The 16,808-nt window shown below is 35.8% G+C and overlaps 1 protein-coding gene across 1 annotated transcript in view; it reads left to right on the forward strand.

The window, feature by feature from the left end:
* The first annotated feature begins 1,048 nt into the window (after nucleotides 1–1,048).
* Nucleotides 1,049–16,808, forward strand: part of LOC149570078 (uncharacterized) — a 45,172-nt gene continuing 29,412 nt past the window's right edge. Inside the window, exon 1 of the mRNA XM_089822739.1 lies at nucleotides 1,049–1,691. Coding sequence (XP_089678865.1) covers nucleotides 1,389–1,691 — 303 coding nt within the window. The 5' untranslated portion in view covers nucleotides 1,049–1,388. The remainder of the gene's footprint in view (nucleotides 1,692–16,808) is intronic.

Raw genomic sequence — 16,808 nt, forward strand, 5'->3', positions numbered from 1 at the left:
CACTTAAAATGATATAAGATATTTTAAATTTTAAATACATAAACAATAAATATAATTATACGTACAATAACTACCATTTTAAAATTATTTGTAATATTATTTAGTTTCTAGTTTTTAAAATTCTTTGTTACATTATTTAGTTTTTATTTCTTTTAATTATTTTAAAAGATAATATTTTAAGGATAAAATAAATCAAAATTTAATGAGTTAGTACATTCTATTATTATTAATTTGACTAATGCTTAAGTGAAGTGTGGCGTAACATATCTTTTATAATAATTATATTAATTGCACAATTAATACAAAAAGTTAGAATTTTAAATTTTCGTGAATTTTTAGTTTTAAAAATTAATTTTCTCCATTACTATTTATGACTCAATAAGATTTCAATTAAATATTGTTTAAAATAAAATAAAATAAAAATGTTCAAACTTTATAAAGAATTTAAATTGTGAAATTCTTTTTTTTAAAAGAGGGGTAAACGTTTTGACCTGGAGCTATGAACCAGTGAGGCCACAAACGGGGGACCTCATCCCCATGAGATTTGAACCTTGATGGCAAGGATAACAACACAACAAAGTAAATGAAATGATAAAGTAAATGTAGTGTCTATGATATTTTCAATCATATTAATTGCACATTTAATGCTAAAAATTAGAGCTTTAAATTTTTGCTAAAAGTTGGAGCTTGATTTTTTGAGTTGGAAAATTAATTTTCTCTCTTACTATTAGTGAGAGCCACTTAAATGACTTTTTTCTATTTCAAAAAATAATAAAAATATTTAAACTATATAAATTTTTTTTGAACTTTAAAAAATACTTGAATCTTATTAGTTATAGTTTTTAATTGCATCTGGTGAATGCAATAGCATTGCTGCCATATGACAGGAACTAAACACAATAAAATAAAGTTTCATCTACGTAGAACAACTAACATCCTTTTCAATTAATATGATAAAATTGTGAGACTAATATGTTTGGAAGATTTTTCATGTAGTTATTTGAAGTTCGAGAGTTAATGAGACAGATGATGACCTTCCTCCAAAATCAATTGAAAAAGATATCCGCCATGAAATATGAAAGTAGTGTGGAGATAGATAAAGAATGTTTTCCAGACCGTGGACTATTTAATGCCGTACACGTCATTAAATTTGTCCATTTCGGACATTTCTCACTTTTCGGATTCGTTTCAGACGCGGGAGAATAGCCGATCTAGGTTTAGATGAAAAATTCTACAAGCGCTCTGTTTTTAAGCTGAACAATTGTGCTATTCACGCTGGCATTGTAGGCAAATTCATAAAAATACCCCAATGAAAAATTCTACAAGTACTCTGGTTTTAAGCTGAAAAATTGTGCTATTTACGCTTGCATTGTAGGCAAATTCATAAAATGCCGCAAAGAGATAGCGTTCCATGTTTAGAGTACAAGTCTACCGATGGTGCGTGGTATGAAGTTTCATTGAAATTGGAAAGTGATAAGCTCATAATTAACTTTGAAGGAGATTTTGCTCAAGCTCCCCACGAAGAATTTTCTTTGGAAAATATTAAAGATCTGCAAGATCTGGAAGCGGCATTTCGGCTGCCTTCGAGGCAGCTAATTGACCAGGAATGTGACAAAGTGACGCCCGGAATGGTCGTGTGCGCGTCTCATACTGGCATGGATAGGAGAACTTTCGATGCCAGGGTTGAAGAGGCAAGATTTTTCTGTTTGTCTTTCATCCTCTTTCGAAAATATTATGTTTCAGAATTGATTTCACAGTCTCGGGAGACGAGAATTCTTTGCTTCTTATTGAAGTTTGGATTAAAAGTGTTTAATACTATATTATAGTTAGTCTGGGGACTTAGTAGACAACAGAACTTTGATTTTTTCATGAAATATTCGCCTGAAAGTTCTTTAATCTTCGGTATTAAACTTCTTGAGAGGCAGGAGCTTTTTGCTCTTTTTTAAGTTACATTTGTCGTTCCGACTGTAGAAAACTTTTGTTACTAGGGGAACTTCAATTTTGAAGCTTCTTTTTAGGTTGCAGTGTTTTCCTTAGGTTAATTTAAGTATTTTTTAAGCTTAAGTTGAAAATTTGTGAGGTCAATTTGATGGAGGAAGTGATATATTTCATTAAATTTCATGATCGAAAAGCTTTCTGTTTGACATCATTTGGAAGGTTATTTTTTAGCGAAATCAGATTACTACAATCCATATCAATCTATTCTTTTTTCTGGGTTTGATTGTGTAACATTTATTTACCATCAATGTTTCGGATCACACTATATGATCCTCCATCATCATGATGTAGTGTATGATCCATCATCATCATCATCATGCAGTGTGATCCGAAACGTTGATGGCAAATAAATGTTACACAATCAAGCCCAAATAAAAAAGATAGTTTTTTTTTTGTTTTCTGCATATTCTAATAATGGTAGCCTGATTTCAGGGTTTTCTTTCGATGTTCTGCCACAGTTAATGCGGTTCATTAGGTGTTTGTGAAAATTTTTCTGGTTAAGTTGTTGGCATTTGATAGTCCTAGATTTTCCTGTATATGTATTCCTTCTAAGATGACATTTTCAGGATTTGGTGACTCGGTTTTGGATATTATCTAATTTCGTGTCATGCCATTAACATATAAATTTGGGAGGAGTTTATTTGAAGTTTTACTGCACAATTCTTCTGTGCAACATAATTTTGAGGGTTGTCTGAGATGTTTTTTTTTGAGATTAGTGGGAAATCGTGGTACTAACATGTACATTTCTGTGGTGCTTTTGAGGTTTTTCTTTGAATTTTTGCTCCATACATTCTTTACAACTTATATTTTTAAGGTTTCTCTTCGCAGCGAATGTTGTCCTACGGTCAATGCAAAATTGGTTTAGCAAGCATCAGGACTAATGTCAGGTCTTATTTCAAATCTGCAAATATAACTTCAAAAACATCAAGAAAACAACACATGCAAGAATACATAAATTACCTGGAAAACCTTCAAGGGAAAACAACAGAAGAAGATATTGCTTTTATTAATGTGGGCAACTAACATATAAGACATTGATCTTAAAAATCTGAGCTCTATGTCACTAAAAGCACAAACTCCCTCTAAGTACTGACTCAGTATAAGGCACCACCCCGCAATAAACTCTTCTTGAAGAAAACTTCTCTGTGCTCAATCTTCATAGATCTGTTCATTTTTCATCACCCTTTAATCCTGATTATAAATCACTAAAATATCATCTTCTTAAACTGCACTTTCCTTAAATGATTAAATCACTAAAAAACCATCTTCTTAAACTGTGGTCTCCTTAATCACTATAAAATAATCTTCTTAACCTGCACTTTCCTTTTTTGTTTCACTAGCATTCATAAACTCTTCAAGAATAAAAACTACTTAAAATGGTGCTGCTGTTTAGATTCCCAAAATAGAAGATTTTTAAAAACTGGGGTACCCAAACCTAATCAGGAAACCTTATCAAATCTGCATATAATCTTTCTTTCTATGTCACATTAAATCTTTCTTTTTATGACATAAATCAGATTTTGTTTATCCTATCATATCCTCAAGCTTTCTTTTCCTGTTTACTTCTGCAAGTGATCACCGACATTATTTGATTTGCTTTCTTTTCTTTTCTTGGCAAATGCTTACTTTCTTCTAGTAATATCAAACATTAGATGAGTTCCTTCTAACATAGCGGTGTATTCTTCTAATATCTTTTTGCATGTATCAAGCTTTGACATCATTGACAATTATTTAACAAGCTCCCTCTTTGTCATTAATGACAACTTCAAGCTTATAAAATTGAAAATGCAACTTGCAATCTGCTCCTGCTCCTGCATCCTCTGTTTCTAATTCTTCCCCTCTGACTTCAATGGCAAGGAGATAATGACTCTGCAATTTCTTATTGTGGAGCTAAAGGATATGGCAATTTTAAGCTCCCCTTAATCAATACTCTCTCTTACTGACAAAATGTGTGAAGTCACTTCCAACTTCTTCATGAGGTACTCAAAAGTTTCCTTTGAAAGATGCCTGGTGAAGACATCTGCAACCTGTTCTTTGGTGGCAACATATTCTAACCTCACTTGATTGTTAGCAACTTGCTCTCTTAAAAAATGATTCTAAATTGGAATCTGTTTTGTCGTGGAGTGCATAACTACATTCTTGGATACATCAATTGCACTGGTATTGTCACATAAAATAGAGATGGGATGATCAAACTCTACCTTGACGTCCTTCAACATCTGCTTTATCTGTGGAAGCTGTGTGCAACAAGAAATTGCTGCAATGTATTCAGCTTCACCTGTAGACAAAGAAATTGAATCTTGTTTCTTAGTCAACCATGAAACAAGATAATTTCCTAGAATGATTGCACCTCCACTTTTGCTTTTTCTATCATCAGCAATGTTGGCTAATTTGTATCTCTGTATGCTGTGAGGGTGAAATTTTTACCTCTTGGATGCCATAAACTGAAATTCATAGTACTTTTCAGATATTTGAATGTCCTTTTTACTGCATTTACATGAGTCTCCTTTGATGCAGCCTGAAATCGAGCCACATAGCCAAGAACTTGCATAATATTTGTGCTTGTAGCTGTGACACACTTTAAACTCCCAATCATTGACCTATACAAAGTTTGATTAGCTTAGGGAGATTCATTGTCCTCTCTCAACTTACATCGCTCACAGGATTGCAGTCTTCTATCTTGAACTTCTTCAGCATTTCCTTAATATACTTGTTTTGAGAAAGAAATATTCCATTAGCTGACTGTAATATTTGCAAATCAAGAAAATAAGACAGCTGACCAAGCATTGACATTTCAACTTCATTTTGCATGGCAGTAGAAAATTCTTTGCACATATTTCTCATTGTTGCCTCCAAAGATGATATCATCTATAGAAACAACAATTAACTTGTTTTATTACCTTCAAATCTGACATAGGGGTCGCTGTCCAAAAAACCTTTTTTGTAACCTTGCTGCTGCAAGTATTTGTCTAGTCTAGAATACCAACGCAGGGTGCTTGTTTCAATCCATGGCCTTCCTTAACTTTAATATGCAGTCCTGATATTCTGAAATGAGAAATACATCCTGTTCCATGTAAACTTCTTCCTCCAAATTTTCTTTTAGAAAGGCTGCTTTATGACTTTGAAATTCTTGAACCTGGCAAAATCTAGAAACACTCTTATTGCTTCTAACTGAGCATCTCAAAGTCAACGCCCTCAAGTGTCTTGCCTTATTTCTCACGATTTGGCCAGCTTCTTTTAGTTTATTTCTGAAGACCCATTTAGTTCCATTGACATTCTTATCTCTGGGTCTTGGAACAAGTTCCCAAGTTCTATTCTTCTCAATTTGTTTGAGCTCTTCTGTTTGGACAGCAAAGTTGTATCTTCATTTTTTGAATAACCTATCAATCTTCTTGTTGCTCTTGGCCTTTCACCACTTATTATTTGATCTTCTGGATGATTTCATCCTTTAACTCTTCTGAATCTAGATCATCTACTTCTTGTATTTGTTTTGGAAAACTTCTATCTCTATCAACAATTTTCTGCAAGCATTTATTGTAGTATTTGTATGCTTTACATTTGGAAGAATATCTAAGAAAACTTCCCTCATCTAATATTGAGTCAAATTAACCTTGATTATCTTTACTAATAGAACATGGACTGCCAAACACTTCGAAGTACTTTACAGTTGCTGGCCTACTTATCCATAGCTATAAGGAGGTTTGTTGCTGTTGATGCAGATTAATCCATGATTATGAATACAAACAGTGCAAACTGCTTCTTTCTAGAAAGAATCAGGAACTTGGGACTCATATAGCATGCTCTAAGCCATCCCTTGAACCGTCCTATTTTTCCTTTTTGCAGCACCATTTTGTTATGGTATTTTTGTAGCTGAAAATCCAAAATTGTCTTTTTATTTGTTGCTTGTCTCAAAATCTTGGAATTTACTTGAAGTGAAGTTTCCTCCCCTATTTGATTGAAAATGTTTAATCTTCTTTCCAGACTCTTTCTCCACTAAGGCTTTAAATGTCAATTTGTCAAGTGCTTTTGATTTTTCCGTTAAAAAAGCAACCCAGGTCATTTTGTAAAATCATCAATTAAAAGCATAAAATATCTTTCACCTTGCTTGCTCCTTGTCCTTGTTGGCCCACATAGATCTGTATGAATCAGCGCTAGAGGCTTTGTAGTAGAATACTGCTTAGATTTGAAGTTTTCTCTAGTTTGCTTTCTCAATTAACATTCTTTACATATTGTGTTTTGAAGGTTTTCAGAGCTTTGAAATACCTCTTACTACTTTCTGACTGATTTTGACAAGATTGTCAAAATTTAAGTGCCCCCAACCTCTTATGCTACAACTAACTTTCATCTTCTTGTGACATGCAACATTTTTCACTTTTGGTGTTATAAAAAAAATAAAGATTACTGCTTGCTTGACTAGCCTCAGAAATAGATCTGTGTTCTTTTTTTATAGCACACCCTTCAAAATGGAAAGAAAGAGTGTGTTCTTGGTCACACATCTAACTCACACTCAAAATATTGTGTTTCAAACCTTTAACAAATAATATGTTTTACTTTTTTGTTCTTCTATCATCAAGTTAAAGAGTGCCTTCTTTTGAAATTTTGGCCGAAGCATTATCACCAAATCTTATTGGACCACAATTTATTTTCTTCAAAGGAAGAAACTTTTGTCATATGTTATATTTCTTGAGCAGCCATTGTCAATACACCATGTAGCATCTTCATTCTATGTAAGCAAGGCTGTTTGAACATTCATAAGTTTTCTTTTTCTTTTTCTTTTGCTGTCTTCTTTCTCCAAGCCTTTTCCTCTTTCTCCTCACTTCGACTAAGGGGATTTGCAAAATTGCTTTTATAAACTCTTGCAGTATAACCAAAATTATTGCACTTATAGCACATGATATTGAAACAAATAATTCATTAAATTTCTACTCATCAAACCTTGACTTAGGTTTCATACTCCATGCACGATCATTTCTAGAATATGCTCCATGATTCCTAGCGCAATGACTGAAGCCATTTCTTCGATACAGTTTGCAATCCATGGCCCTAATTGATTCAAGATCAAGGGCCAAAATTACGCTAACACAACCCTAATTAGAGTCTGCCCTAACTACTGCTAATAAGCATTTAATGCTTACCAATTACAGGAAGGGACCACCTTGTTGGCCAATAAGAAATTTACACTGTTTCAAAGGGCCAATAAGAAAATGTGTTAGGTGGAAACTTATAGACAAAACACCAATCAATGGTCAAATGAGAAAATTGTTACTGTTTTTGCCCAGAAATTAAATAAATGGCAACAAAGAAGAGTAAAAACTATATACAAAAGACTCAAAATTTATCTTGCGAAAACCCTTCCACTTGAAGGGGAAAACCCAACCACACCAGCAAAATATCTGTTTTATAATATTGATAATAAAAGTGTTTACAAGGATTTCACTTTCTTAATTTACAATATACCAAGCAATCACATGAATAGATTGCAGAAAACTTTTCATCTTTCACACGAAGGTCTCTTTGAGTCCCAAAAATAAAACCCTTCAAATTTCCACATGTTCAACACTTCATATTTCCATATGCACGCCTCTTTGCATGATGTATGACACATGCCTTTTTACATAATATCAACTTAAATATAATAAAAAATATCTCTTTCAGCTGAAGATGACCATAACAGTCATAACAAACATAAATCAATCTCATAAATCAGAGATAAATATCTCCATTGCAGCTACAAACTTTAACACTCCCTCTTAGCAAGAGAGATCTTTAGTCAGGCATGCACACATAGCTGCAACCAAAGATGATAAATTCACATAACATATGTTATCTCAGCATAACATAATTCACCATAGTTACTTCATAAGCACATAGAATGGAGTCACACACATGACTTTCACCATGCCTGCTCGTTGAGGGTAGAACAAAGACTTTTATCTCAAAACTTCTTCCCAAAAAGGATATATTTCCACCATGCCTACAAGCAGAGGGTGGTCCAAATACCTACTCGCAGTGTAGAACAAGAACTTTCACCTCAGACTTCTTCCAGAGAAGAATACATCTCTACAATACCTACTCGCAGAGGGTGGTCCGCTGTATTGTTGATGTCAATTTTGTACCACTACATAACATATAGCAATTGAATACTTGATATGGGATATCAAACACTCAACCCTCTCTTGAAAAATAAATACTCATGAAGAATATGAGAAAAACTCCAAGGTTCCTTACACCTGTGGATGCTAACTTAGTTATATTAATGTGATTTGCTGGTTAATCACGTAGGCAGGCTTACGTTGTTCTTTTAAGGATGTCGGACTTTTGTTGTGATGATAATGAAATCTAGCTTTGTAATGTATGAGCGCCAAATAATGTTGATGGCAATGATGGAGGTTATGTCCACCAACAATGCTTCTAATTTTCAAACTTTCTTCTTGAATGAACTCTAACTATTACACTACTTGCTGCTTTACTTCTACTCCTATGAATGGAAAGATTAGCAAATGGACGGGGATCAAATTTGATGAAAGCTTACCAGCGGCACTACCTCCATAGATGCAATGAGTCAAGGAAAAAAAGACTAGAGGACCACGCAAGTCTTCCTAACAAGCCGCTAGGATGCCAGTGGCCTAGTTTATGGATCTCTATCAAACATCCACTAATAGCACCATGCAACTGTCCATCTATTCTACTCTTGCTTAACAACTTTCTTGAAATGAAATCTACTTTAACAACTTCAATGGAATTTAACTACAATTGGAAGTAGAAACCATGCAATAACACCAAGTGTTCTCAATCACCATGCAAGACACAACAATGATAAGAGAAGCAATTTTGGTATTATTTTAAGCAACAATTATTTTCAACCCTTTACAAATGAGAGCAAATGGCCTTATATAGGGGCCAAAATTACAACCAACGGCAGAGATTAAGAGGCAAAATCAACAATTCGGATCAAAGCCCAGAAACCTTAATTAGGGTTGCCACCCCATCAACCAATGAGAAGATGCCAGCTCATCAATGGACCAATGAAAAAAGGAAAAGTGGCAACCAATTAGAAGGCACCAAAATGGTAGCCAATCAGAATCAGACCTATCCTACCCAAGAAGAAAGGAGAATTTGCCACTTGGGCTTACATCAAATGATCCTATAATATAATTCTACCCTTTTCTTTCATCTTTTTAGCCAAGGCAATGAACTTGGCTAGCCTGTCGTTGACTTCCTTCATGGGAGGGCAAGGCGTGTGCTTCATCTTGAGCTCAGTTGAATTCATCATGTTGCTTGGTTCATGCAGTTTCTTCTCATGATCCTTCTCATATTCTTTCGCATATTCGATAAGGCATTGAGGGAGGCAAAGGTGCCCAAATGCTTCTTCATGATGGCAACCTTCCCCAACTCATCCAATTTTGATGCAAACTCTATCTCATTGACGTTCTCCTTTTTGATAACTTCAAAATCAAGTGTAGTGGGGACATCGCTCATCATGGTTGAAATGGAAGTGTCAATGCCTGGGTTGTGTTGTGCAATCTCATTCCGTATCTCTTCAAGTATCCTCAATTTGATGGTCAAGGAAACATACCAAGACTCTACCATACTCATTCCTCCTTCATCCACAAACTTGGTTCTTTCCAAATATATCTTCAATAGCCCAATAACTGCCTATAGCCTGGGAATGGCTAAGTCCTTGACTAGAAGGAAATCCTTCCATTCCCCTTCAAATGTTCTAAATTTGTCTCTAATAGCCACCAATGACTTGAATGTCGAGATAAAGGAAGACAAGAAATTTCGCCCATCTTGAATTATAGCACTAATCCAATCTTTGATTTCGTCCAGCTGAGTTGATATCTCTTCGATGTTGCTCCCGCTGTCTTGCGGAAGGGTTGCTTGATGCAATTGTTGGATAGGTTGGCAATCTCTCCAATACTTGTTTTTGGCCGCCAACTTTACAATCCTCTCGTTTGCCTTCCTCAACCTTTCTCTTATTGAAACCATGCCTTCCTGGATCTCCTCACACTCAATGTCATCCATGATTCTTCCCAAGTTACGCTCTACTATCTCATACTTCTAGGCTACAATCTCATCCATTGCCTTGCTAACTTTTGGTATAGCAATCTGAACTTTTTGGTGACCATCATCATTGCTCTTGATTACCTTTGCCATTGTTTTTGCAATTTGTTTTTGTTTCTCACTATCTTCCTTTTCCACTAACCCTTGAATGTCTTCAATTGTTCGAACAGTCACCACCTTGCCTCTTGGCATAAGCATTTGCCTTAACCATAGTGGTGCAGTGCATCTCTGCAAACCTGGATTTGGTTTGACTAGCAAAGCATCACCAACAACCTCAAGTGCCTGGCTTCTTTAATATCAATTGACCTATCCTCTTCTTCATTAGTGACTGTCATATCATCTCCATGTTGGTTCTCCAAGAGAGTAGAGTATTCGGTACTGTCACTATAACCACTTGATTCTGAATCAGAGCTCACCTCTACCGAGACCCTTTGCCCACTTGTATTAACCTCTTGGCTTCTAGCCTCAATTATGCTTTCCCTTGATGGTGCTGCATTCTGTCTCTTTGTTGGAGGCTCGTGATGTTCTTTACTTTTCTCAACCTCCAAATTTCTCTTCTTGCCCTTAACTGCTCTTTGTTGCTAGCTAATGCCCCCAACTTTCTGTTCGACTGACTCTGCTGGACCTTCTTCCTCTGGTTCCATCTTCTCATAAGTAAGGCGCACCTTTTGACTTTGTAATTGTCTTAACTTCTCATTGTATCACGCTCGATGTATAGATCGACTGTCCTTGTAACTACCTCTAAGGAAGGTTCTTGATGATCATCCCAATCCATTGGATTCAATTCCGTTCCATCCACTGTATCATAATCTTCCCTTACCACATTTTCATCATCTCCCAGTTGATCGGAAATATCAAAGTCTCTCCATCTGGTTGCCCTCATCATGCCCACCAACAATCTTGAGAAAGCTAACTTCCTCACATGAAAGTCATCCTGTGCATTGGCCCAAAAATCTTCTATAGTAGGAATATGTTTGATGTGTTTTCGTGAGATGCCTTGATAAGACCATTATGATCGAATCTTTCTCTTGCTCTATACCATCCTAGATGATACCATTCTAACTCCTTCTCCGTAGCTGCAAAGGTGATAGGATTGGGGCAAGTATCATTGCCTATTTCAAATGAGAAGGTAATCCCTGTCTCACCTTTAAGTTTCATCATTTTGTCATAATGCTCAAATTGCCTAGCCAACTCCATCAAAGCTATCTTATCGGGTGAGTACCTTGGAGTCTCTTGGGACAAGCTATACTTCTTGCTACTTTAATATATATGAGTTGCGAAAATTGGATGAACCAACTCCCATACTTAACTTTTGCTTCTGCTTCTGATGAGAGCCTCCTAGTAGCTGTCCCTTGTAGTATCCTTACTGTCTTCATGGCAAAGGCATCATAAAACATCTTATAATCTTTGGTGTTGTGCAAATGAAGTTGTGGATAACACTCATGCACCAAACACTGCTCCGACCCATTGCCAATCACTCCTAAGGCCTTAAGTCCAGGATGTTCATATAGTCTCGCAATTAGATAGAAAATATAGGACCCCATGTAGAATTGCTTTTGAATTTGTATTGTCCTTATTTGCAACTTTAAATTTTCACTTATAATTCTAGCCCAATCAAATTTTCTCTTTCCATTTTCAATTTCATCAATATAATAATACATCCAATTCTCAAATTTCATACCTTGAGCCATGCCTATGATTCGGCAGAGAAGCACAATAAGGTCACCATACTTTGATTTGAAATCCGACTTGGTGAGCCTTGATGACTTGGTAACTCCCTTCTTGCCTTTGTGTAACCAATTCTGCTTTAGATGAATGAAGTAGGCCTCTTGATTATCTTGAAAGAACTGGGTTATTTGATCCATCATTACCACTGTCATGCCATTATGCTGGGGAATATTGAATACTTCTTCGATCAGTTGTCCACTGATGCTAGCCAACACTCTCTTCCCTTCATCAAAAATGATGGACTTGGTCACAATATCAAACTGGGATGCACACTCCATTATTAATTCCGGACAAGGCAAGGTAGGAGGGAAAGTGTACAATTCCGCTCTTGTAGATCTTCTTCGTCACGAGGGATTGTCCTTCCTTCAACCTATCTTTCAATTGTACCATGTTCATCGTGCCAATATTGGTATCACTTATTCGCCTCACTTTCGAGAAGAAGGTGGTCTTAGGCATCATGTCATCCTTGTCTTTTTTGGTATTCGTTCCTTTTGGGTTCTTACTTGCACTAACATCCACCATCCTAAATCCTAAACACTTATTTCTTCCTCTTCGTTCTAAATGATATGGACTACATTTATCAATCTCCAAACTTCTTTCTATCGATGAAATCTAACTTATTTCTGCTTCTCCAAATCTTATCTCTATACTTATCAATTTCCAAATTTCAATACTAGGGGTGAGACTACCACTTATTTTTGCCTCTTTGTTACCTTAGGATGGACTACACTTACATCTCCCAACTTCAATCCTAGGGTGGTCTAGTTTATTTTTGCCTCTCCAAGTGTCCTATCATGAAATCTACACCTATATCTCTCAACTCCAGCCTATCAATGGAAATGATGAAGTCGTGGATGAAAACTGCAAGAAGAACATAAGAGAAACAAACCAAGCAAGAACAAACAATAAAATCTGCCTTTAAAACCAATCTTCACCCCAAAAAACGAATAAGAATCTTACCTTAAATCTTCCCTCTACCAACAATTGGAGCTCTTCAAGTTTAGATCTGATCCAAGAAATTTTAGTCCTCCAAAATGTGATGCCCTAGCAAATGAATTACTTGCAAAAATCTGCTCCTTTCATCAAATTTTGACCTCCTTGCCAAAATTGCCCAATTTGAAGGAAAATCGCTGTCCTAGGGTAGAAAAGTTTGCTCCAAATCAGAATTTCGACCACCTAAATTCGCCCACAATTGCAAAAAATCAAATCCCAAATTGCCTTGCCTCTTCATGAAACAAAATCGTCGTAGCTGGAGGAAAAAAAATCATTGCACTTGGAGAAAAAATCAGACCCAAAATCACTGCCAATCTTGCAAAAATCAGATCCTCTCCTCACAAATTTGCCCTAGGGCAGAAATCACCCATTCAAGGAGGAAGAAATTGCTGCCAAGGAGAAGAAATTAGACATCCAAAAATCACTGCCAAGGACAAATTTGCCCCTTTGGAAGAAAATCACTCAACCTCTAGCAAAGGAAGTGGAAAGAATAAAGAAATAAGAGGGGGGAAACGCCTTCTTATATCCTCTTGTTGACCTCCAGAGTGGGCTGACTTGTCTGGAGGGAAACAAAAATTAAGTTAAGCCCCCAAAGATGGCCCAATTTTAAATAAAACATGAAAATAATTAAGCCCAATAGCAAAATTGACCCTTCTAATTGCCAGTTTGATCAAGAATTGCAAAATAGAAACAAGGTAGATGTCAAAATTTTCATTTAACAACATTTTGACAATTAAAATATCATTAAAATCGAATCTAGCAAGCCAAAATCGATTTTCAATTCCAAATTACCAATTTCCTTTAACATTCTTAAAATCCTCTAGGCAAAATTTCAACCAAATTAATAGGATTTTGCAATTTAATCCAATTTCAATTTTTCAATACAATTTCAATTTTTTAACAAAATAAATCCTTTTCCTAGCAATCGAAATTCAAATTCTAAATTCAATTTCACTATCAAAATTTCTTTTGATCGAAAAAATTCAAGATTTTCCAAAACGACTAAATCTAAAATTTATTTTGAAAATGTTCAAGCTTATACAATTATATCAAATTTTAAAAAATTTGTCTTGCCATATATTATTTTAACCATCGAAAAATGTTGTTGTTGAAACCTGCCAGGCCTAAGGACGAAATTACATGTTCCAAAAAATCAAATTTTGCACCGAGTAGGCGTCCAACGTGTAAAATCGCCAATTCAAAAACCACTGAACAACTCCATTTTTTGCTAAGGCAACTGAAAAATTCCCAACACCCGCGAAAATTGCCAAGGCTTGTCTGGAAAAAGGGGGTCCTTAGAAATTTTGGGGCGATGGTATGGAAACCTCACAACATGTACCTACTCACAAAGGGTGAAACAAGGGCTTTCATTTCAAACTTCTCCCAAAGAAGAACACATTACTAATTAAGATTTTTTTCTCTTAAAAGAGACTCCCTCTCAGTAGGGACAACTTTGATAACTAAGATTTTCTCTTAACAGAGACACCCTATTAGCAGGGACAATTTTTTAACATTATTAGATTTCCACAATAAAATAAATTATTTTTTGGATTCGATTTTGTGTGCTTTTTATCACCAATGTTTCGGATCACACTATATGATCCATCATCAGGATGAGAAAGTGCAAGGTAGCAAAGATATCATTGAGATTTTCTCTTAACAGAGACCCCCTTTTGATAGGGACAACTTTAATCACCACAATAAGATGGCTGACTATTGCATAAGCTTGCAAAGGGTTGGACATCTCCCTTTGTCACGTAATCTCCCTCTGAAGCTGAATAGTCTCTCTCTCTAAATATGATCTTCCCCTTTTAATAAAGTGGCACTAGTTTAGTATCAAGACTGCAAACAACGTTGCATAATCTCTCACCATCCCATTGCACCTTTTCTTACATCAGTTTTATTTTGAAGATGCACCCCTCTAGTGAGCGGCAGAGGAGTGATGGAATAGCCCACATTTAGATGAGTCAGACTTGACGAGAGGCCATCCAAACAAGGTCCTTCACAAGTGGTGCTCATGCCCTTCCAGATTTCCAACTCATCAACTCCTTCCTATCTCCTTCAATATCACAACTCATAGTCACTCAACTCATATGATGTGAAAGGGCTATGCACCTACTTCAATGTCCTGGCTTCACTATGAAAGAACCACACAAACTCTCTTGGCTGAGATGCAGAGCAGGGCTCTCAAGCCATATAGGATACATGCAATTGAGAATTAGAGCACGTTCGAATAGCTTCTGCAGGAAACATCAAAGGCCTCCAATGCCTGTGGTAAATCTAAAAAAATAGAGAAAAATAATTCGTTCACCAACACAATTTACCATCCAAACACAATGGTGATCCATTTTTACAAACCCAACAATTATGACATTGAGGAGGCTTAAACTAGCTACATTTCATGCAGAATTGAAGTCTTGAATTTGTTGAAAACTTTGACCAGGCACCAATGGAATTGTCTCCCCACTTTCTTCGTTGGATACTGGCTTCCAAACTGAGGGCACACCACAAAGTAACTTCACAATAACATCCCCAAAAATAAATGGAGGAGAACTAACACCATAAAAGATTATATGGCTTCAACTCCTTTTAACAGATTGGGTTCACAGTTTGCTATTACAATTGCAACATGATATGTTGATCCAATGATCATGAGAATTAGGATAGAGCCAAAGTATCTGGCAGAACCGAAGATTTGAATTTATAAATTGATAGATAACCTTCAAACACAGAGTTTCTCTCTGGAGCAAGTCCAATCTGCCTTCATGTCTTCAAAGATCCATTTGAAATAATTTTGAGCTCTTGAAATATTTTCGCTTGCTTCAGCTCTACCAAAGGAAAAACTTCAATAACACTTGAATGGAATTGCCGCCTTAGAAAAATTGCATACGAGTTATGCTCCAAAACCTATATCTCAACAGTAATAATCGTAGCACCATAAGAGTTGGATTGTAACAAGATACCGTTTACCAACAAACCTCCTCCTTGTGCAAAAGCATTGAATCTCAAAACTTATCAAATGCCTAATAAATGAGGCAACCACCTGGTAAAAAGAAGAAGAAACAACAAAGGAAAAGAAACGCACAAAGCATGGATTGAAATGAAGAAGAAGGAAGAATTACGATGCCAACAAGATTTAAGATGGCGTTACCCAAAAAGTACAATTCACCAAACATTGCGAATTTTCAAATCATTATTGTGAAGAATATTCTCATCGGGATGACTAGAGTCAGATCACCATCTTGATGTGGGGACTTAATTATATGAGATTGTCTTTGGTTTCATAAAGGTACATCTTGATCTAACAATCATTGTTATCAACTAAGAAGAGGTGCTCCTCATGCTTGGGCAAGAATGAAGAGGATGGATTCCAAGATGAGAAGACGACATTTGCAGGAGATCTGAATAATTGAAAGTAAATAATTATGTAGGTTTTGCTTCATGAGCTCGTTACCATGTTGAGAACTGCACTTTAGAAGAGACGTTCAATGCCGGAAAATATAGCAAAACGAATTCCATCAGAATTCCAAAAATTTGATAATGAGAACGTCGTTGGAGAAAGAAAAATCATACAAATATAAGATGCGAGCATGTTTATATATTTGATTGATCGAACACCTTCCAAAAACCACCGGCAATCTCACCAGAGAATTCAAACTTATTGCCAAGAATCAATAACTCTTGAAAACAATATCAGCTGCTAGAACAAAAAGAATAAAAATGCTTGTACTTCCGATTTTCGAACATAAAGGGAGAAAATAACGTTGCTTGAACACTTGAGTCTTTCGCACGAGAGAAAGAATATAATGTTGCCCAAAAACATATCAATCTTTCAAATGCATGAGAAGTAAACAATAGATGATGCCTGAAGATATTTCTTTAAAGTCTGCCCATTCTGACTACCACCAATCACTCTTCCCTCTAGCTCGGAAGTGCCTTGTGCCATCATGTGCAGCAAAATTACCGATCAAAGCTTATGATTGAGTTTTCTGTCTCAAATGAGCTTGCAAATATCAATATGCTTG

The sequence above is a fragment of the Cupressus sempervirens genome, chromosome 3, assembly GCF_028749045.1.
Source record: "Cupressus sempervirens isolate cs-2001-9-10 chromosome 3, ASM2874904v1, whole genome shotgun sequence".
Lineage (NCBI taxonomy): Eukaryota > Viridiplantae > Streptophyta > Pinopsida > Cupressales > Cupressaceae > Cupressus > Cupressus sempervirens.